The 23,219-nt window shown below is 37.7% G+C and overlaps 1 protein-coding gene across 2 annotated transcripts in view; it reads left to right on the top strand.

The window, feature by feature from the left end:
• The window catches only part of arhgap15 (Rho GTPase activating protein 15), a 736,069-nt gene that overhangs the window by 513,217 nt on the left and 199,633 nt on the right, over window positions 1–23,219 (top strand). For both annotated transcript variants that reach the window (XM_060827830.1, XM_060827829.1), the window contains exon 12: window positions 21,338–21,415. In XM_060827830.1, the coding sequence (XP_060683813.1) occupies window positions 21,338–21,415 (78 nt within the window). The remainder of the gene's footprint in view (window positions 1–21,337; window positions 21,416–23,219) is intronic.

Below are 23,219 nucleotides of genomic sequence, written 5' to 3'. Positions count from 1 at the left end.
ATATATAGAATCACCTATCTTAGCTAAACTTTTTGTCGATTCATGTCATCTTCAGAACTTACTTTCCTACCTATCTTTGTACTGCCTGCAGATTTGGCAACTGTACCCATGACATGCATTCATCCAAATAATTTCCTTAAGTTATAAACAGTTGATGTTCCATCACCAATCCTGATGCCATCTTGTTACATCTTGCCAATCTGAAAAATAGCCATTTATGCCTACTCTCTGTCTCCTGTTAGCCAGCCAATCTTTTATTGATGCCAGTTTGCTACCCATTTTTTCATTTTGTTGCCACTTTGCATTTCAAAATGGAGTACGTAACAGCTATTTTTCAGAACTGTTCCCAAGATTCAGCTGTACTAAACACAGCCAGTGCAGAAATCTCTTTTTCATGCTCTATTTGTGGCCTCAGTAAAGTGTATTCTGAAAGTTGACACCAAGAGACACCAAAATGTGGAATATGGTGGAACTATGTGAGGACCTTTGCCAATCTACTCCAGAATGCTCAAATCTTCCCATCATCTGCCCTTCCTGATGTTTTCTGGCATTTTGATTGCCTCCATTCTTATTCATTACTACATACCTTTTCCCAAAGCTTTCCTCAGAGTTGTTGCTGGATACACTGTGGCCTGAAATTTACATCAGATTCACTGGTCTATGGCCAAGGAAATTGCACAAATCATCTACAGTTGGCCCATCAAATTTAACTGAAGCCTGAAGCACAAGATTGAGTGCCCCTTAGATCAACTGCTCTGACCCAGGGATTAATCCCTGTACTCAGCTCAGATCAGGAGGATGTGCTATCCCAGTTTCACCTTTGTTCATTTTAGGAATCCCAATTTGGGAAATGGCCCAGCATAAGTCATGTTGAAATAGAAACACAATGAAGTGTACTTGACAATTAATTTTACAGCTGGTTGGCTTTATCACAATAATATCACAAATGTAAACAAGATTGAGCTTTTCAGATTGATAGATGTGAACCCACAATATGGTATAATGAAATATTGTAAAAGTGACATTGTTTTTCTCCACAGTGCCATTATTGTGATTATAAAATATTTTAATAACGTGAATATTTCAAAGTGGCCAACCCCACTCATCTATAAGACAGTTATAATTTAAGATGCAGTTCTATTATAAATCACTCTTCACTAATCTCACCTTTCTTCCTCTTCCAGCAAACTGAGTGCATTGTATTGTGGAGTGAACAAATAATTGGTTAGTAGCCTTTGCATAGGCTTAATGGTCAAAATCCCCACTTTTTGCCAATTGATTCAACACAGTGTTTTTGCATACTTGACATTTGAAAATTCCAGCTTCAATATGATTGCAGAAGGCAGTTGTTCAGGAGGTCATATTTTGATATGCCAACACAGGAAGAGTAATGACTTACCTAATACACCTGTAAGAAATTTTATGATAATTCACGTGACTTACTGTTATTTGCCAATTTCATTTTTAATGATATAAAATATACTAAAGCTTTTGTAAACATGGTGCTTACCAAAATAATGTGCCTTACAAAGGAGAAGCTATTTGGTAAACCAAAAGATTTCTCTTTGTTGATCAGCCCTTTATCAGGCTGTCTTTTGAGTTCTTCCAATGTCTGAATCTCTGTTCACTATGCTTCAGATGACTCTGCATATCCATCTCGCTTTGTGTGAATAAATTCCATTTGATACCTGTTCAAACTTTTTTCTTTTGTTTGTTCAAGACTAGTTGTTCTACTGTTCTTCTATGTTCGATGGTTACTTTCAAGACTTCTCAGTCACTTAGTATTTTCATACAACAGACAGAATCTGCAGGTCCCAGAATTGTTGGGCTTGGAAGCAGAGAGGCAAAGCAATTAGGTGGGAAGATGGCATTCCAAAACCCACTGCCTTCTTTCCTCTGTCTAAATTAAACATAAGCTACTTGACCAATTGCAAAAAGAGACCTTGAGGGCGCCTTCAGATGTCATAGAGTCATAGAAATATACAGCATGGAAACAGACCCTTCGGTCCAACCTGTCCATGCCGACCAGATATCCCACCCCAATATAGTGCCACCTGCCAGCACCTGGCCCATACGCCTCCAAACACTTGCCATTCATATACCCATCCAAATGCCTCTTAAATGTTGCAATTGTACCAGCCTCCACCACTTCCTCTGGCAGCTCCTTCCATACACATACCACCCTCTGCATGAAAAAGTTGCCCTTAGGTCTCTTTTATATCTTTCCCCTCTTACTCTAAACCTATGCCCTCTAGTCCTGGACTCCCCGATCCCAGGGAAAAAACTTTGTCTATTTATCCTATCCATGCCCCTCATAATTTTGTAAACCTCTATAAGGTCACCCCCTCAGCCTCCGACGCTCCAGGGAAAACAGCCCACCCTGTTCAGCCTCTACCTATAGTTCAAATCCTCCAACCCTGGCAACATCCTTGTAAATCTTTTCTGAACCCTTTCAAGTTTCACAGTATCTTTCTGATAGGCAGGAAACCAGAATTGCACGCAATATTCCAACAGTGGCCTAACCAATGGCCTGTACAGCCGCAGCATGACCTCCCAACTCCTGTACTCAATACTCTGACCAATAAAGGAAAGCATACCAAACGCCTTCTTCACTATCCTATCTGTCTGCGACACCACTTTCAAGGAGCTATGAACCTGCTCTCCAAGGTCTCTTTCTTCAGCAACACTCCCTAGGACCTTACCATTAAGTGTAGAAGTCCTGCTAAGATTTGCTTTCCCAAAATGCAGCACCTCGTATTTAGCTGAATTAAACTCCATCTGCCACTTCTCGGCCCATTGGCCCATCTGGTCCAGATCCTGTTGTAATCTGAGGTAACCCTCTTCGCTGTTCACTATACCTCCAATTTTGGTGTCATCTGCAAACTTACTAACTGTACCTCTTATGCTTGCATCCAAATCATTTATGTAAATGACAAAAAAGTAGAGGACCCAGCACTGATCCTTGTAGCACTCCACTGGTCACAGGCCTCCAGTCTGAAAAACAACCCTCCACCACCACCCTCTGTCTTCTACCTTTGAGCCAGTTCTGTATTCAAATGGCTAGTTCTCCCTCTATTCCATGAGATCTAACCTTGCTAATCAGTCTCCCATGGGGAATCTTGTCGAATGCCTTACTGAAGTCTATATAGATTACATCTACTGCTCTGCCCTCATCAATCTTCTTTGTTACTTCTTCAAAAAATTCAATCAAGTTTATTGACATGATTTCCCACGCACAAAGCCATGTTGACTATCCCTAATCAATCCTTGCCTTTCCAAATACATGTACATCCTGTCCCTCAGGATTCCCTCCAACAACTTGCCCACCACTGAGATCAGGCTCACCGGTCTATAGTTCCCTGGCTTGTCTTTACTGCCCTTCTTAAACAATGGCACCACATTTGCCAACCTCCAGTCTTCCGGCACCTCACCTGTGACTATCGATGATACAAATATCATTAGCAAGAAGCCCAGCATTCACTTCTCTAGCTTCCCACAGAGTTCTTGGGTACACCTGATCAGGTCCTGGGGATTTAACTGTTTCACGACGTCCAGTACTTCTTCCTCTATAATCTTGGCATTTTGCACGATGTCACCAACTATTTCCCTACAGTCTATATCTTCCATATCCTTTTCCACAGTAAATACTGATGCAAAATATTCATTTAGGAAAATATTCATTCATGTGGGATGCAATTCCAAGGAGATGGCCCAAATATGAAACAATGCAGTACTAGCTGATCGTCAGTTTGTTGGAGGTGGAGGTGGAGGTGGAGGAAGAATTGGGCCTAGGGTAATGGCATGGCTAACTGAGTGTCTGGTTAAGCAAATCAAGAAGCTCCAGCTCACCTAGTTGATCAAGTTTGAGGCAGATACACGAACAACATTTAAAAGGCATTCGGATAAATGCATGGATAGGAAAGGTTCAGAAGAGTATGGGCCAAGTGCAGGGAAATGCGGTTAGCATTGATGGACATTTTGGTTGGCATGAGCAGGTTTGGGCCAAAGAGCCTGAAACTGTGCTATCGGACTCTATGACTCTATGACTTCTGCAAACCAGCATCCTTATTTAATAGATGACAAATTGGTTGACTTTCTTGGTGCACCACTTTGATGGCTCCAGAATTTAATGAATCACCAGATTATCTGCATTGACCCTTAAAATAAATCACTTGTTTTGATTCCACACAGTGGTTGAGTATTCTGCTCTACCCTAATTGGAAATTTAAGCTGTGTTGTCCATGAGTTTCAGAATGGTGAGAAAATTATTGGCAGAGATAGGTGAATATCTGATATGCATTATGACAGGTAAGGTGCAGCTGATATTATTAGCTTCTTAATTTAACTCTTTATAAGTGTAGGCTTTAAAGATTAGTGCTGGACTTGCATTTCTCAATCCTGTCCCAACTACACTTTCTATCCAATACATTTGAAAGATCCTAATTGATACACTATCAATCACTTTCAATACATTCGTTGTTGTGATCTACAATTCTGGTAGAGCAAGTTTTTCTTGATTCCAAGAGTTGCATGAGGTTTCCTCATTTCAGGTTCAGTATTTCGGATATATGGGGGGAGTGCCTAATGCTCTAAAATTTGACTTTCACTGAATAAATGGCTCTATAATGGCACATAAGTCATAAAAGCCTGCCTCCCTGCAAGAAATGTATCCTCTTATTTCAGAATTCAGCTCAATTTTACGCACTTCAGCTGATGTTAGCGGCATTCAGACTATAAATCCAGCCTGAAGCTTAAATCCCAGCAGGTGAATTGATAGTCCTCATATTTCCAGGATTCTTTGTACAAAATAATATTTCCGTCATGTTATACAAAATACACAACATAGTAAAAATGGAGTTTATAAATACATTCTATGCATCAATCAACAGAAACTTATAAAAAAATTACATTGGTAAGAATTTTTTATTTGCTGTCCTAGGTAAAATACATAACCCATTTGCAAGATAGTACTTTCATTAAACTAACAATCAAATATCATACAACTATGTAATATATTTATATGTTATAGTGAACAGTAATCTTTAAACTACACTTGGCACAGGAATAGAAAAGCTATTTGCAAGCGTGCATTTTCAAAGGCAGTATTGGGGAGGGACAATGCATGGGAGGAAACAAACTAATCTGGGAATGCAATAAAAGTTAATGAAGCCATCTTGAATTATTGTTTTTAGACAGGAATAGGTTGATAGATATGATCCTCTAAGTGGAGAATAACTAACAATACTTTCAATCAAAACATTTATCTGGGTCCTTTCAGGCATTTAACAGTGACTAATAGTTTAGAATGAAAAGAGTTCAAAGTGATCTTAACCAGACATTTCCACTCTCATAGCACTCCCCAGTGTTTTGCATCCTTTGTATAGCATTACATCTATTAAACTTTTCAAATTGCTTCGTAACTTCAGTTCATTTTAAGCAGGCACTTGGGTAGTGACCTTTAATTTGTTTCAGCATCCATTTGTGTATAAATCTTACAGTGATTCTATTAAACATTTAATCAAATGCAACATTAAATCAAACACTTTAGAAAGTCTAACAAAAGACTAGGTTATGAGTTGGTTTCTAAGATTTTAAAACATTTTTGTAAAATGAAATATATCACTGAGAGGAGGTGCTAAATGGAAGGGTCAGTAAGGGTCTTGAATATTTCTTCTTTCAATTGTTTTAATGGTATCAATATTAAAATTAATTGTGGATCTGCTGAATTTTTTAGAAGACAACTAGACAAGAGTTGAAAAAATCTTTAGGCTGCCTGAGCAAAACAACTAAATGATAGTTTAATTTCAGGAATGAATATGGCGGTTAATACTTACTGAAAAAGTCGACAAATAAATTTAAAATGAATAGCAATTGAATGGATTAAAAACAGATTTCGAAGTGGATGTTGGTGTGTTGATGGCCGTTGCCAATTTCAATATCTGAACATTACGGTGAAAAAAATATAAAGTAACTTGTTGGCTTTTGTTCACTCTCTATCTGCTCCTATTGTCTCGTCAACAACTATGAAGCATGTCAGAATGCTCTCCATTTTTTAGTTATTATTTAGATACAAATTGTCATTGGCAGGTTTTAGTACAACAACTTTATGGTGACAGCAAAAGTTAGATTGGTGTGCTTCCCAACATTGAACTAAAGTTACATCAAAATGTGCTGGAAAAGTGGTGAGAATTGTTTGCACTAACCACAGTGACCAATGGCGTAACTTCAGGAAAATGCAGAATAGCATTCCCCACTGCATAAATTAGAAAGTGGGAATTTCCCTCTTATTCCCTATAAGCAGCCACTGTCCGAAGCAATGAATGCAATACTGTGATCAGTTTGGATCTAAGGGTCCTGACGTCAAAAAAGAGATCAAAAAATTAAACTGAATGGGCCCAATATTTCTCAAATTACAGTAATTTGTTCATAAGTATTTTATTGATTACATAATCACAAATATTCCTACCATTGATTAGTTCAGTGCATAATTAAGTTATTAATTCACTGGTGTCTTCATGCTGACAATGCATTTATTATACAAAAAGTTAAATCTTTCATTTGGAAAAGCACTAAGCATTTCAAATTCCTGAGCAAGTTAATTAAGAAACATGAAGACAGTTGAATATGTGGAAGTGGTTGACCATTTTCTGTGTCGTGAGCCTTGAACATGAATAACTGGAACACTTATTGCAATGAAAATGTGAATACTATTAGTGTATTTTCTGTACTTTTACTGCATGTTTGGATCAGAATTGTTTCAAAACAACAAATCTAAATATGTACAACCTGTATCCTCGAAAAGGTAGAATGATGCAACAGAGGAAGGACTTTTGACTCAACTTCCCTGTTTGAACAACCTTTCACAGCTATCTAAATAGTGCCATTCCCATGATCCTCCCCAGAAAACTGTAATCTTCTTATTCTTAAATTATTTATCCAATTCCCTTTTGAAAATTATTATTTAATTCTGGTGCCAAGTTTGGCAAAAACCAAAGAGAAGAATATGACGGAATAATCCATCAACACACGCAAAATTGAATTCACAGTTGTGTTCCTGATCCAGATGTATTCCCCATAATACAAAAACTGCTCTCAAGAGATAAGCATACACTACAAATTCCTTCTATCATATGGTATCCATACCCAATAAAGCATTTTAAAAGACGATGAACACTTGCAAATGGAAAGTATCAATGGCGGATTCTTAAAAGTTCCTAAATTTGACGGATAATTAATCAGATTTAATTCACACTACAAGTAAAAATATATAAAACTGAATTGTGTTGTATTTTGTTTTTGAATGGTTGGTAGAAACTTTATTCCTTAAACCTTTCAAATATGTTTGGGGTTTTGAAAATAGCACATAAAATGTACACATAGAACAAAGACATGAACCTTACATAAGATTGAAAACTGAATCTTACACTTTCTGCAATTACTTAGGTAAAAAATTTTCAGTCATTTGTCATAATTTCTACTTCATAGTCAGTTACAATAATTTTGATTTCTAAATGGAATTTGGAAAGAGCACTCCATCTTAATGCAGCCAAATTATTTGTATTAGACAAATAGGAACAGTCTTAGAAAGCTGACCAAAACGCTTTCCATCTTGTAGGACAACCATGATAACAGTAATCATTGGGGATTAATTAATCGTCTATTTGATGAGCATAATATTAATTTTGAAATATTAAAGAATAATTTCACAGTATACAGAGGGCTAATATCAGGCTTTAGAAATTAGGTGAACTTAGGTTTATCCAACCTAAGACTCATTTTACTTGAACTATTAATTGATTTTTTGAAAATGCACATTTATAACATACATTTGTCTACTATGCAGAAATACTTTTTTAAACAGTATGTTATTGATGTGTGCAAAAATATTTTGCCAGTATTACAACAATATTTTTTAAATTGCATGGGATTATCTTGAAGTATCATATAAATCCATTAAAAATTATTAGTTCAATTTTTGAAACTTGAGGATGAAATTCAACTTTAACATTGATGTGAAATTTGCAGTAGTGGGTCACTCATTTAACATATAGCTTGCTCTGATTTTCTGTGCATCAAACTTAATAGAGAGGACAATTGTATGAAATGGCTAGCATACTCTTGTGTGTATTCTGCAAGTTACTTTTGATCTTCACTATCATGTCAAATGGAGCTAATTAATAAATTCCTCTTTTCAACACCACTAAGAACTGGCATGACATTTTCCCATTAGGCAGTTCTGAAATATTTTAACTTTTATGTGAGGCAAACAACTAAACATGAATAAAAGGCTTTTCTTCCCCTGTTAATCTGAATATTTGAAGGAAGGTCATTGAATCATGTGAAGCATTGATAAACTGAATTGCAAGGTGAGAAGGGAAAGATTAAAAATGACCTGAGGGGCATCATTTTCACACAGAGGGTATTGTATACATGGAATGAACTGCCAGAATAAGTCGTAGATGCAGATTCAGTTCCAACATTTGGACAGCCACATGATTAGGAAAAGTTTAGAGAGAGATGGGCCAAACATAGGCAAACTAACCTAGTTTAATTTGGGAAAACTGTTCAGCTGGGTCGAGTTGGACAGAAGGGTCTGTTTTACTGCTGTATGACTCCAGGACTTTATGACTCGATGTTGACCAAGTTCATTTCACACAGACCTCATACTGTTAAGGAACAAAGGAGCTCTTTAGAGTATCAGACGTTCTGTAATTGAAATACAAGTGCTGGAGAAACTCAGCAGGTCAGGCAGCATCTGTAGAGAGAGAAGCAGAATTAACGTTTCGAGCCCAGTGACACTTCATCAGTTCTGACTGGATTTAAAATGTTAACTGTGCTTCTCTCGCTACAGATGCAGCCAGTTTCTCCAACACTTTCAGTCTTGTTTCAAACTTCCAGCATCTGCAGTTCTTTGTTTTGATTGTATGGTTGCAATTGAAGACTGGTTCCAGATGTGAAATGCCAGTGTTGCACATGATATTAAAACAATCCCCTGTGGAAGCTTCTCAAAATAAAAGATGACAAGGAATACAGAAAGCAAAATCAAATCCAAACCACTGAATAAATTCTCAACTGTTCAGAACATCAGCTTAATTTTGGGTATGAGATAAGTTTATTCTAATGTAACCAACATTGAGATCCTGACATTTAACATCATGAGCTACACATGATCTAATTTCTGTTTTCTGCGTTATTTATTTACAAAGCATCAGTACTATTCTCTCTACATGCAGTAAAAAAGATTGCAATTCCAAATGTGAAGTAACATTGATTCACTCATTAATTGTTAGCAACATGAAGTTTGATCATATGAGTGCTAAGTAGAGTGTGTTTGAAAATAGCTAACAGGTTGAAATAAAATCACTATTTCACCTATTTAACACAGCTTTAATAACAAATAGGACTTGCACATCATTCTATATTTACAATGTAAATGAGGCATACTCCACAGCCTCTGTGGCAACCAAGCCATTAGGTATACAGGAACTCAGATTTATGAATCTGTCTAATTCCACCAATAAGGAGTTAAACAAATGATCTTGTCTTATCTCCAAATAATCAGCTCCAGTCTTAAATCCATTGCCTGTTTGCAGAGGCACCTCCTTTTGCTCTTCATTTGTGCTGACTCTATTGTTTTCATGCCTTGAGTAATTCACTGAAACAACTACAGTGCCGAGATGAAGTTATAGCTTGTTCAACTGTATTGAAACATGTGAGAAATGAAGATCTGTAGCTCCCAGATCTTCTTGTGGATGTTTACATTAAAATGACATTATACTTTCCCCTCTTTAATAGAATTTGATAATAAATACAGACTGATATAACTTCTCTTACATTGGCTGCATGACTTTTAAAATATCATTTCATTATATTAGTAATGTACTCAGTATTTCTGTGGAATTTCAGCAACAACTATATAGTTTTGTTAAGGACTTGTCTAGCTATAAGGAATCTAAAGAAGCAAATTGATACTGCATATAAAACTAAATGCAGTTAAGAATGGCACTTCTTTAGAATTTTTTTTAATCAAGGGCAACCAACAATGCCAAGAACTGTACCAGGAAGATGCAAGCGCTATTTGTCATAGAACCTCACAATCACAACAACACAGAGAAATATATTCAGCCAATTATATCTGCCAAGCTAGTTCCACCTTATCCCTACTACACTGCAAAAGTTTTATCTTCAGGTGATAATCCAATTCCCTTTTAAAACCATGACCAAATCAGCTCCCAACACAATCCCATTCAATGCATTCAAGAACCCAGACCTTTTCAATGTAAAAGTATTTTTCCTTTTGTTGTAGAATTTAAAAATTATTTCAGTGTGGAAAGAGGTATTCGGCCCACTGAGTCTGCACCAACCCTCCCTCTCAGACTTAGTCCCATGATCCCACATTTACCATGGCAAATCTATTTAGCCTGCACATCCCGCGACACTACAGGGCAATTTAGCATGACCAATCCACCTAGCCTGCACATTTTTGGACTGTGGGAGGGAACCAGAGCACCCAGAGGAAACTCCACACAGGCAGTTACCCAAGGCTGGAACCAAACCCAGGTCCCTGGCACTATGAATCATCAGTGCTAATCGCTGAGCCCCATTGCTGATTCTTTTATCTCTGGTTTTTTTTTGCCAATTACTTTAAACTGGTGACTTCTGGTTCTCAACACTAATGGGGACAATTTCTCTTTACTTACTGTGTTTAAAATCCTCATTATTTTAAACATGTCTTCTCTCAACTTTCTCTTCTCCAAGGAGAATTGCCCAGGTTTCTTCAGTCTATCTGTATATCTGAAATCTCTTATTTCATTTTATGCATCCTCTGGTGCCAAGAATAGATTTCACAAATGTTCGCCCTGACTTTGTTTTGCTTCAGAGATTGAAGAGATGTTTTATCAGACTCAAAACCTTGACTGTTTTCACTCTCCATAGATGCTGCCAGACCCGTTGAGTTTTTGCCAGCATTGTTTGTGTTCATTACATATTTTTATAGCCCCCTTGTGTCTCTTCAGAAATTATTATATGACCAAATTTGTGTCATCTGTAAAATTGGCAACAATACCTTATATACTTTCATCGAAATCACGTATATATTTTGTAAGCAGTGATTCCTGTGGAATATCATTCATTACACCTTGAAAAGACCCATTTATGAATGTTATTGAATCCTCTTAACCATCAAAGCGTCTAACCATGCCAATATGCTGTGCCCTGCACCATGACTTTATTATTTTCCGCAATCGTATTTAATGTGGCATCTTATCAAATGCCTACTGGAAATCCAAGTACAGCACATTCACTGGTTCCCCTTTATCTACCACATGTTACCTCCTCAAAGAATTCCAATACAGTGATCAAATGTAATCACCCCCTTCTCAGATGATTTTGACTCAAGTTGATTCCTTGAACTTATCCAAGTGTCCTACTATAATTTCTTTAATAGCAGCTTCTAACCTATTCCCAATAGCAGGTGTTAAGCTAACTCAGTTGTACTTTACAGCTTTCCTTCTCAGTACTTCTCTAAATAAAGGAGTGACATTAACTATCTTCAATCTAATGGGACAATTTCTAAATCAAGGGAATTCTGGAAAATTAAAACTATTGCATCAACTATCTCACTCGTCACTTTTGTAAGAACCTAGGATGAAGTCCATCAGACCTGAGAGCTTTACTCCATATTATATCTTTGATGACTGTGAGCCCATCCCCTGGAATTTTCCTTACTTGTTAGAATGTACCTGTTCTGTGTATTCCGAAGTGTTCCCTAATATGTCTACCACTCCATCTCTATTGGCCAAACCATATCCTAATTTGCCAATTTACTTTAACTATCTCTGCTTTCACTTTATTTTTAATTACTGAATGTGAAATTCAATAGTATTATGTATGTTACTCTGTCGGGTCACCCATTACTAGTTAATCATATCTCACTGCACAATAACAGGTCTGTTATATTCTATTCTATGGTCAGCTCCAGAACATGCTGTTCTCAGAAACAGTCCCAGAAATATACTATGAACTCCTAGGTTCCCTTTTTCAGTCTATAAATAGATAAAAATCTCTTAAGATTATCGTCATGCCTGCCAAACAAGCTCTCTTTTTCTTCCTATATGTTCCACCCACGTCGTTATTGTCTTTATAGCATACCCACAAGTGCCTTCTTGTTTTCACTATTTCTCATTTTTACCGAAATTGTTTCCACATCTTGATTTCCTGAATTTCAGCCATCCTCTCCATTGTCCTAATATTGTCACTAACTTGCAGGGCCCCCCTTCCACCTTCTTCTCATTTCTCTCATTGCTACATATCTTGTCCCCTTTGAAATTCAAGACTGAGTAATTGCTGCAAACAGCCATGTCTCTATAGTGGCTATCAGATCATACCTATAAATTTCTACTTACACTGTTGGTTCTTCTGTTTTCGTGTGATTTGTTTATCTCGATAAAGATTGATGGTGTAGTAACTTAGTATTTAGGAACAGAAGAACACGGGCGGCACGGTGGCATGTGGGCGGCACGGTGGCACAGTGGTTAGCACTGCTGCCTCACAGCGCCAGAGACACGGGTTCAATTCCCGACTCAGCCGACTGACTGTGTGGAGTTTGCACATTCTCCCCGTGTCTGCGTGGGTTTCCTCCGGGTGCTCTGGTTTCCTCCCACAGTCCAAAGATGTGCAGGTCAGGTGAATTGGCCATGTTAAATTGCCCGTAGTGTTAGGTAAGGGGTAAGTGTGGGGGTATGGGTGGGTTGCGCTTCGGCGGGTCGGTGTGGACGTGTTGGGCCGAAGGGCCTGTTTCCACACTGTAAGTAATCTAAAAAAAAGAGTAGGCTATTCAGCCCTCAAGTCTGTTTTGTCATTCACTGCGATCATGGCTTATCTGATCACTGTACCTATGCCATGTCCTCAGCCTCCCTTTTTACTCTTTACCCCTCTAGAAAATTTCTGGACTTTCTTTTATGTTGTCTGCCAGTACCTTATTTTATAGTCTGTTGATATTATTGCATTTTTTCAGTTCCTCTCTGAACTTTGCATGGAAAATTGAAAATATCTTCTCCAAAAGCTGTTAAGATTAGGTTAATTGAATGTTTCAAATCAGAGGTTGAAAGGTTTATGAATGACATGGAAGTTTACATTGCATTGCTTGGAGAGCATAGAACATGTGGAGTAAGTTCACACTAAGATAGAATGAATGTTGTGAGAGGCAAAGGGAGGAGGGTATGAGTTGACATTGAGTTGCAAAGAGGATTTTGGCAGGGTAGAGTGACATGGTGTGAGGGATAAAGGCTTGAGGTCCTAAACACTTTTGTGATAACTGGGACAAGGACCCAGAGATTCAAGGTTGGTCTTTAACTAGCCTATCTCAGTACTCACCAACATCCTTAACCAACTAGGAATTGCTGTCGTCATTGAATGGTACTCTGTCTTGCTACCCACCTTCCCAGAGTGAAAATGGCATGATTTTAGACCCTTTAAATTCCAGGTCAGAGAATTCCCCAATCCAGGTTACCTGTCAGTTGCAAATTTACTATTTAGAATCATTTTATGCCTCCACTGCAAGATTGGTTTGTACTGATATCTGTTTATTACTCAGCAAATCAATGCCTTAGGGCTGCCTACTATTAGAAGGACAGGAATTTGAAATTTCATTGCGTGAATGTAGAGAGGGTAGCAGTGTTGCTCTTAACCTGATATTTAAAGAACATGGGCTCTGCTTTCCCTCTTTTTCACCTCCTTTGATCACTGCCTTTCTTCCCAACATGTCTTTGAAATCATAACCCAACATAGCCTCATGATCTACTGTTGGTGCCAGAGCTGATTCTTAATGGGGCCTGAAACCCAATAGAAATGTGGGATCTCAAGCTTCACCATTCGGCCATTAACATAAACATTAACTACTAGCAATTTAAATTATTAATGTTTGCAATTTTAATGAAAAACATGATGAGATACATTACAGTGAATTTGGTGCTGTTACTGAATGTTACTTAATGACTCCAATGAAAGACAAATGGACAAGATTTCAAAAACCTTTTATAGGTTTACTTTGACAATCAAATACAGAATTGACATTAATTAACAGGCAAATCATGATCAACACATGTCACAACTTACACATAAAACAGCTGATACACACAAAATAAAGCTATAGATTTATCGAGGAACCACTCAGACTGTGTAGCATCAAGTTCAGCTCCAAAGTCCTTTGAGATTAATCTTCTTGAGCTAGAACTATACTTTGCTTCTTCAAGGATTTAGCCACTGATCCTTATCCAACAGCAGCTCGCACTCAACCCAGGTTTGATGTTTAACAAAATAGTGCATTTCACCAGGACATTTGCAACTCTATTCCCACCAACTTTGGTCATGTGGACCCATTAGAATCAGTTTCCCATAAACCAGCAATAAGGATCTTGTGCACCATATGGTTGATTCTTTCCATAAATTTATTTAAAGTCTAGAACACAGCAACAAATTTGATTTACTCTTTTGAAGAAGTAATAAAGAAAATTGATGAGGTAACAGTGGTAGATGTGATTATGTGGACTTCAGTAAGGCATTTGACAAAGTTCCTCATGGTAGACTGGTTAGCAAGGTTAGATCATATGGAATACAGGGGAAATTAGCTATTAGAATACAGAACTGACTGAAAGGCAGAAGACAGAGGTGGTGCAGGCTTGTTTTTCAGACTGGAGGCCTGTGATCAGTTGTGTGCCACAATGATCGGTGTTGGGTCCACTGTTTTTCATCATTTATATAAATTATTTGGATGTGAACATAGAAGATATGGTTAGTAAATTTGCAATTGACAACAAAATTGGAGGTGTAATGGATAGTGAAGAAGATTACCTCAGAGTGTAGATGGGCCAGTGGGCCAAGGAGTGGCAAATGAAGTTTAATTTAGATAAATATGAGGTGCTACATTTTGGAAAAGCAAATCAAGGCAGGACTCATATGCTTCATGGCAATCTGCTGGGAAGTGTTGCTGACAAAGAGACCTTAGAGTGCAGCTTCATTGTTCCTTGAAAATGGAGTGAATGCTTGCCTTTATTGGTCAGTGCATTGATAAAGTGGATTTGAGAGGTCATGTTGCAGCTGTACAGGACATTGGTTAGGTACTTTTGGAATATTGCATGCAATTCTGAACTCTGTGCTGTAGGAAAAAAACTTAAAAGGGTTCAGAAAAGATTTACAAGAAGGTTGCCAGGATTGGAGAGTTTGAGCTATAGGGAGACGCTGAATAGGCTGGGGCTGGAGCATTGGAGGCTGAAGAGTAACCTTAATAAATGTTTATAAAATCATGAGGGGCATGATTAGGGTAAATATCCAAGGTCTTTTCCCTGGATTGGGGAGGGGAGTTCAAAACTAGAGGGCATAGAGTTATGATGAGAGGGAAAAGATTAAAAGGACCCTAAGGGGCAACTTTTTCACACAAAGGGTGTTACCTGTATGGAATGACCTGCCAGAGGAAGTTATAAGTTATAACAATTAAAAAGGCATCTGGATGGGAATATGAATAGGAAGAGTGTACATTTGATTAGATTACTTACAGTGTGAAAACAGGCCCTTTAGCCCAACAAGCCAATACCAACCCTCTGAACAGCAACCCATTCCCCTACACCTAACACTACGGGCAATTTGGCATGGCCAATTCACCTAACCTGCACACCTTTGGACTGTGGGAGAAAACCAGAGCACCCAGAGGAAACCCACGCAGAGACTGGAAGAATGTGCAAACTCCACACAGACACTTGCCCAAGGTGGGAATTGAACCCAGGTCTCTGGTACTGTGAGGCAGCAGTGTTCACCACTGCGCCACCGTGCCACCCATGTGGAGGGGTATAGACCAAATGCTGGCAAATGGGACTAGATTAACTTAGGATATCTGGTCGGCATGATCAGGTTGGACCGAAGAGTCTGTTTCCATGCTGTACAACTTTTGACCCCCATGACTCTATATCCATTCCTTCACGCTGTCAGTTTGTCAACTGCGGGCGGCACGGTGGCACAGTAGTTAGTACTGCTGCCTCACAGTGCCAGAGACCCGGATTCAATTCCCGACTCAAGTGACTGACTGTATGGAGTTTGCACATTCTCCCCATGTCTGCGTGGGTTTCCTCCGGGTGCTCCGGTTTCCTCCCACAGTACAAAGATGTGCAGGTCAGGTGAATTGGCCATGCTAAATTGCCCGTAGTGTTAGGTAAAAGGGGTAAATGTAGGAGAATGGATGGGTTTTGTTTTGGTGGGTCGGTGTGGACTTGTTGGGCCGAAGGGCCTGTTTCCACACTGTAAGTAATCTAATCTAATCTAATCTAATATAAACTGCATCCAGCAGCACCGTCTTCCCAATTAGCCTTGTTAGGTGGTATTGTCAGACCATAGGTCACAGGATGGCAGATATTTGTGCCTATGCAGGCAAACAATGACAGGACAGGTAAATTTTCCCAACAGTGTATTCCGTATACACCCAGGTAACCTGCTACGGAGGTGCTGGCCTTGTGCAAAGCAGTGGAATCCTCATTTCTTTGAGTTGCCATTCACTCTCAACACGATACACCATTTCCCATAGTCAGCCTTTTCAATCACAGACAAGGGATGCAGTGCTCTCATTCTGCTTCTATGCAATTCTTTCCATGGTGACTAGCTGCTACGTCATTCAGAATAGTGATTCTGCCTCCATGCAGCTTCAGTTTACATGTCAGCACTCAAGCTAGCTCGGAGACATAGGCTTCATGCAAAGTGTGTCTCTCCTCCATTACTGCGCAAACAATCACACAGAACTAATAGCTCCCTTAGCAGCCTTTGATTTGGCATTGATTTTATATTTGAATACACTTCTCTAGAGCACCTTCGAACTTACTCCAATTTATTTTCTTCCATTCATGGAGTAAAGGTGTCGCTGGCTAGACCAGCATTTATTGCCCATCCCTAATTGCCCAGAGGGTATTTAAGAGTCAACCATATTGCTTTGGGTCTGAAGTCACATGTAGGTCAGGCCAAGTAAGGACATCAGTTTTCTTCCCTAAAGAGTGTTAGTGAACCAGGTGGGTTTTTCCTGACAATTGGCAATGGTTTGTGTCTATTTGAAATTCTGTACCTTACTGCAATGTCAACCCTTTAATGTTGTCCTATTTTAAACTATTTTTCAACTCCGTAAGTAATGCAACTATTTTTATTCCTCTGCTGTATCCAAGAATTCTACATAAGTATTGGGCCTAAACTGTCACCATAAGAAGGCAGACATTGTAAAAGTTTTTTACTGTACTCCTATAATGGAGTACACATGACAATAAAATGATATTGTATTGTTTTGATTTCATGGACATCAAAAAATCACCTAAATTACAGATTTGTTATTGAACTCAAATTCCATCAGCTGCTATGGCAGGATTTGAACCTAGGTCCCTCGTGTATTCCTGAGTCTCTGGAATAGTAATCCAAAAATAATACCACTAGGCCATCACCTCCCCTCTTGACTTTGGATATATCAGTTAGGTACTATTACCATATCAGTTAGATATCACACCCCTGTCTATATCAATGGCCCTGAGGTGGAGATGGTCATGAGCTTCAAGTTCCAAGGAATAAATATTACCAATGATCTATCCTGGTCCGGCCACCTCGACAGCCAAGGAAGCATACCAATGCCTCTGCTTCCCCAGAAGGCTAAGAAAATTCAGCATGTCCACAATGATTCTTACCAGTTTTTATAGATGCACCATTGAAGGCTTCCTATTCATATACAACACAGCTTGGTATTGCGACTGCTCTGGCAAAACCACAAGGAGTTACAGAGGGTTCTGAATGCAGCCCAACGCATCATGAAAACCAACCTTTTATCCATTGACTCCATCAATATTTCCTGCTGCCTCAGGACAGCAGCCAACAGAATCAATGACTCCTCCCACCCCAGCTATACTCTCTTTCAATCTCTTCCATCTGGCAGGAGATACAAAAGTTTGAAAACACATATCAGTAGATTTAAGAACAGCTTCTTCCCTCCTGTTATCAGAATTATGAATGGACCTCTCATTTATTGGAGTTAATCTTTCTCTGCACTTCTTCTGTAGCTATAACGCTATATTCTGCATTCTGTTCTTTTCACATGATGTACTTATGTAAGGTATGAATGGTCTGGTTAGCATGCAAAATAATACTGTTTATTGTATCTCAGTACATGTGACAATATTAAATCAAATCAAATAATATAAAGTTCAATGGTAATTTTTGGAAGTCCTGTAAAGAGGCCCACCAAATAAAAAGAGTCAGAGCAGAACAAGAGCACAGAAAAAAATTTATAAGTGCAGTTAAGAAAAGGAAATAGCTTTCTGCTGAAAGCATTTTTACAGCTAGAGATATACCCAGAAGAAACTTATAGATAACACAGGTCTTTATAAAACTGATGATTTCAAATACTTCTGAAAATCTTTGTTTCTGGGATTTGTGAAATCATTGCCATGTTACAGCTTGTAAAACACTTTCAAGCATGATGTTTTTGTGTAAAGCATCAAATCTCACTGTTTCTCCAGAGTTCCCTTGATTCTCCCATACTTATGTGATTGAGTGGGCAGGCATACTGACTACTCCCAAATCACCAGAATTACCAGCCCTGTATCAACAATAAAGAGACATGCTAGAGGAGCCCAGGGATGACTTTTCTGCCAATTTCTCACTGATTTTCCCTCCCTATTTGGAGAGGCACACATTCTGTTTTCCAAACCTTCCAAATAACAGCATGATTGTGAATAGGCATTGAGATCAAGCAATATCCTAATACTATGAACTATAATGTGAGTATTTAATCATCTGTTTGTCTGTGTACAGCACGAGGACGTTAGTTGTTACTTGCAGTATTTTTTTAAAAAGTACGCATTCAATTTATTATGTATGGTACAGAAAGCATATTTAACAAAAGTGATGGGAAGTCAACATTTTAACTTTCAAGAATTCACAACATATGCTGCATACAACTTCCAGATTTAGGCACTAACATTAAAAATTTATGTCACTTAAGATCTTCATTTAACTCACTAATCAACACAGACCTACATTCTAAAGTTGAGCTGTTAAATAATTAATGTTTTCCTGTGTAATTATATTTCAAAAGATTGTACACATCAGTGAAAGGAATATATTAACTCAATGACCTCTGAACTCAAAAAAAACACTGCATGTAGTAAAATGAGAAACTGAAGACATGAACACCAGAAATCAAAACAAAGTAAAAATGCACCTATTTTCTAACATAAAATCTGATTGAGGTTTTTGTTCCTTCAATTAATCTTCATTAAATTATACTTTGATCTTAATTCAACTGCTTAATTACTTCCTATTTTCACAGTTGGCGATGAAAATATTTAGTCACAAAACTGCTCAATTCTCAGATCTAATACAGATGCTTGCAACGGTTTCATAGTCGTAATGCTGGCTGACATGATTTGACACTTCTACTTGTGTTCTTTTCACAGTCCTAGTACTTCCAACACTCAGATGTGACAGATGTCCTTGGAATATATCCTTATTCCTTGGATTATAATATGTACTTGGGAGAGTTCTTGAGTCCCTGTACACAATGACACTTTGAAACACTTCAGTGTGTTCATATCTACCAAAAAGCTTTTTGTCTTCTTAGTTATTTCTCCTGTTTCCAAACAAAGTCATGGATAAAAACAAGGGCACCATTTTGAGAAATTATCAATAATCAAAACAAGATCATTTTTGCATCACCCGCCCCCAATCTAAATTGAAAATAAACAAAAACAAAACTGTGCATAGTGGAAATCAGAAACAAAATCAGAAAAAACTCAGCAGATCTGGCAGCATCTATGGAGAGAAAGCAGAGTTAACGCTCAGTACTGAAGAATGCTCAGTACTGAAGAAGGATCATTAGACATGAAACGTTATCTCTGATTTCACTCCACAGCTGCTGCAAGACCTGCTGAGCTTTTCCAGCAATTTATATTTTTATTTCTAATCTGAAAGCATTAGCTTCTTCACTATGCATCATGATGGGATTGATATTGTCATCAAGTAAGTCTGAAAACCTGAATAGACTGATGCCATTGGTATACTGGTAATGTTATGTCACCAATTTTCAGGATAACATTCAAGCATTTTTTTATAAAATGTTTTCCAACAAAGCCTGTCTCCAAATGCTTGCAATAAATTCAGTGATTGTACATTCGTGATCTTTTGCCCAACTAGAGACTCTGAGAGCCAGTTTTGATCCTCACTGTCTGAACACTTCCAGCACATGACAGCACTTAACAGTCTGACTCAGGTATCAATGATGTAAGACCTCTCCAAATCACCAAACCATAACATTTCTTTTGAAAACTGTAAACAGTGAGGAAAACATCTTTTCTCCCAAAACTCATCTTAAGATGTTCTTGAAAAGGAAATACACCAATTGAACATGTCCATAACTCAAACAAAATTCTCTATATGCCCAAATTCAGCAGTGAGAGAGTTTAAAATTCTGAATTCTATAATTCAGGTCATGCCAATATTGAGCTGTTTAATTAGTTTCTTGATGCAGATGGTATAAACCATTGGCTACCCTCCTTATAATTTCTCTGATTCTCCAATATATTCAAGTTATGTTCCAGCAAATATTGGAGTAGGTTTGCAATGGGAACAGAATGATTTACCATGCAAGTCACAGACCACATGGGTCCAGGGAATTTCTGTGCCTTAAATGTTAGTTGGTTAATGCTTAGCAATTATAAACTGAAAATATAAATCCTTTATTTTTAACAATGGCAAATGTACATCATGAGCATACCAGTGGTTCACAAAATAGCTTTACCATATACATTCATGACGCAACCAGGAACAGGTAACCAAGATAATTTTATAATGCCTCACTAGTATCATGAATTGGGTTAAGGGCTCTGGCCCAAAACGTCGAATTTCCTGCTCCTTGGATGCTGCCTGACCTGCTGTGCTTTAACCAGCAACACATTTTCAGCTCTGATCTCCAGCATCTGCAGACCTCACTTTTTACTTAAAATAATAAACTACCTCTTGAATTTTAAAGGGTTCAGTTTCAAATATATTTTGAGTTTATGTTTATGCTCCTAAATAATGGAAAATAATGCTTTAGAAGCCCAAAGATTTTGGTCAGGTAAAATTAATATTTTGAGACTGATCTGGTGTAAACAGATGATGAGATATGCGTTTACAGATGAGTGAACTACTCGAATTGTATATGTAGTGTCAGCCAGCAAGGTTGCACAGACATAATTGCTCTAATAAGGCCTAAAGTTCAAGGACCGTATAGGAGAAAATATTGTAAAATTTTAATTTAATCATAGATTAATGCTTGTTTTGTCAGGTTTGGATGCTGATGGCATTTACAGAGTGAGCGGCAATCTGGCTACAATACAGAAATTACGATTTGTAGTGGACCATGGTGAGTATAGCCTAATGCATACATGCAACTTTATTTTCATCATCTTGTCTAAATGGAAATGGGAAGACTTGCTTCTTTGACATTTCTCCAGCTGCAGAGAGTGTGTTGAATTTAATCATTATAAATGGTTTCAAAACTGTTTCAAACTTCAAAATGATATTTTATTTCCGTCTGAGATTATATATCCATTTTAACATTGAGACAAAGTGCTGTGTGCTAATTGAATCTTTATAGCTGTCCATTTCTTAATGTGGATTCCACACGATTGTGTATTCAATCCTTGTTTGAACAGAGTCATCTCCTGAATACACAATGTTTGTTTTTCAAATCTTGCTGTTGCTCTCATTCAAATTGTCATGCACATGCATCCACATTATTTTTGAATGTTTGAAAAACGCTTAAAACCTGAAACTTGGGTCGCACAACAAATAACCAAATAGCCAGATTTTGAACAGTTGGCCTTTCCCAAGTGGAGTGTAGTTGGATCAGTACAATACTGATTTTTAAAAATTTATTCCCATACCTGCATGAGTCCATATTTGGAAGCTTGAATGTACTATGTCGATTTGTCCTTCTGCCATTTCCACAGTTATTTCTTGTGAAAGATAACTTACATTTTAATTCCAGTAAACAAGAGAGTATGGAAAACAAATTAAGTCAAATTGTTTGTTACATCAGGAAAAGTCAATTTAAAGTATTTAGTGTAAAGCACAATCTGCTAGAACTCATCACTTACTCTGACTTGATTACTTAATGCAGACATTGAGCTTCTTATAGCACTTTGTTTGACATGATTTGGAACAAATAAAAATTGTCTGGACCTAATACAATTACATCATAGGTATCATAAAATGATACAATATAGGACAACATTGGTCTTTAAAACCATCCAATTTTCCCAATTCACTGCTCTTTCCTCACCCTGAAAATCTTTTCGGTTCAAACATTTGTCCAAGTCCCTTTTGAAAGTAACTCTTCAATCCACTTCTACTGCTCTTTTCTCAAGTGCATTCCAGATCAAAAGAACCTGCTGCATATATAATTTACAACTGTTACATTTTACCAGACATTTAGGTGAAAATATATAAAGCAGCAAAAATGCCATTCCATTTTCATTAAAATTAGTGAGGTACTGTAATTTCCGAAACATGAAGCTCCACATGTCAATTCTCGATGACCAGTAAGGTCCATTTTGAAATGGATTTTAAAAATTGTGAGTATACAGTGCAATATTTGTCACAAAAAAGGTGTATAAACAGAACATGCATCAGATTCCACTGCAGCATTGAATTGCCTGGTTCTTTGTATCTTTCCCAACAGATGGGATTGAAAGCTATATTTAAGATAATAAAAAAAAATGATTGCATAATTCATCAGAGAACTCATCTTAAATGTTCAAGATTTGGATAAATTGTTTAAGCACTTCATCCGATTTGGAATTGTTTATGTCAATCATGGATTTTCAATCCAGAATACTGTGCATAGAAGTTTAGTTACATAGTATTATACAATATTTATAATACAGAAACATGCCACTCAGCCCATCTGGTCCATGCCAGTGCTGATCCTACAGACAAACTGTTGCTTAAACAAAGGAATTACAATCAGTCAATAAGACACAATCCAGAACATTGATATTTTGCTACATTATACAGTGATTGAATGTGATACTTACTTTCACAATGAAGTGACTTATTGACTTATTTGCTACTATGTAAGGTGGCATAGTGTTCAACCAAGATGCCTAATTTGACTTTATTAGATGAGGAGATTACAGCAATTCAACATTTCTGCCATAATGATC

Source organism: Hemiscyllium ocellatum, chromosome 7 (assembly GCF_020745735.1).
Source record: "Hemiscyllium ocellatum isolate sHemOce1 chromosome 7, sHemOce1.pat.X.cur, whole genome shotgun sequence".
Classification (NCBI taxonomy): domain Eukaryota; kingdom Metazoa; phylum Chordata; class Chondrichthyes; order Orectolobiformes; family Hemiscylliidae; genus Hemiscyllium; species Hemiscyllium ocellatum.
Note: the sequence above shows the minus strand (reverse complement) of the source record. Positions and strands in the feature narration are given on the sequence as shown.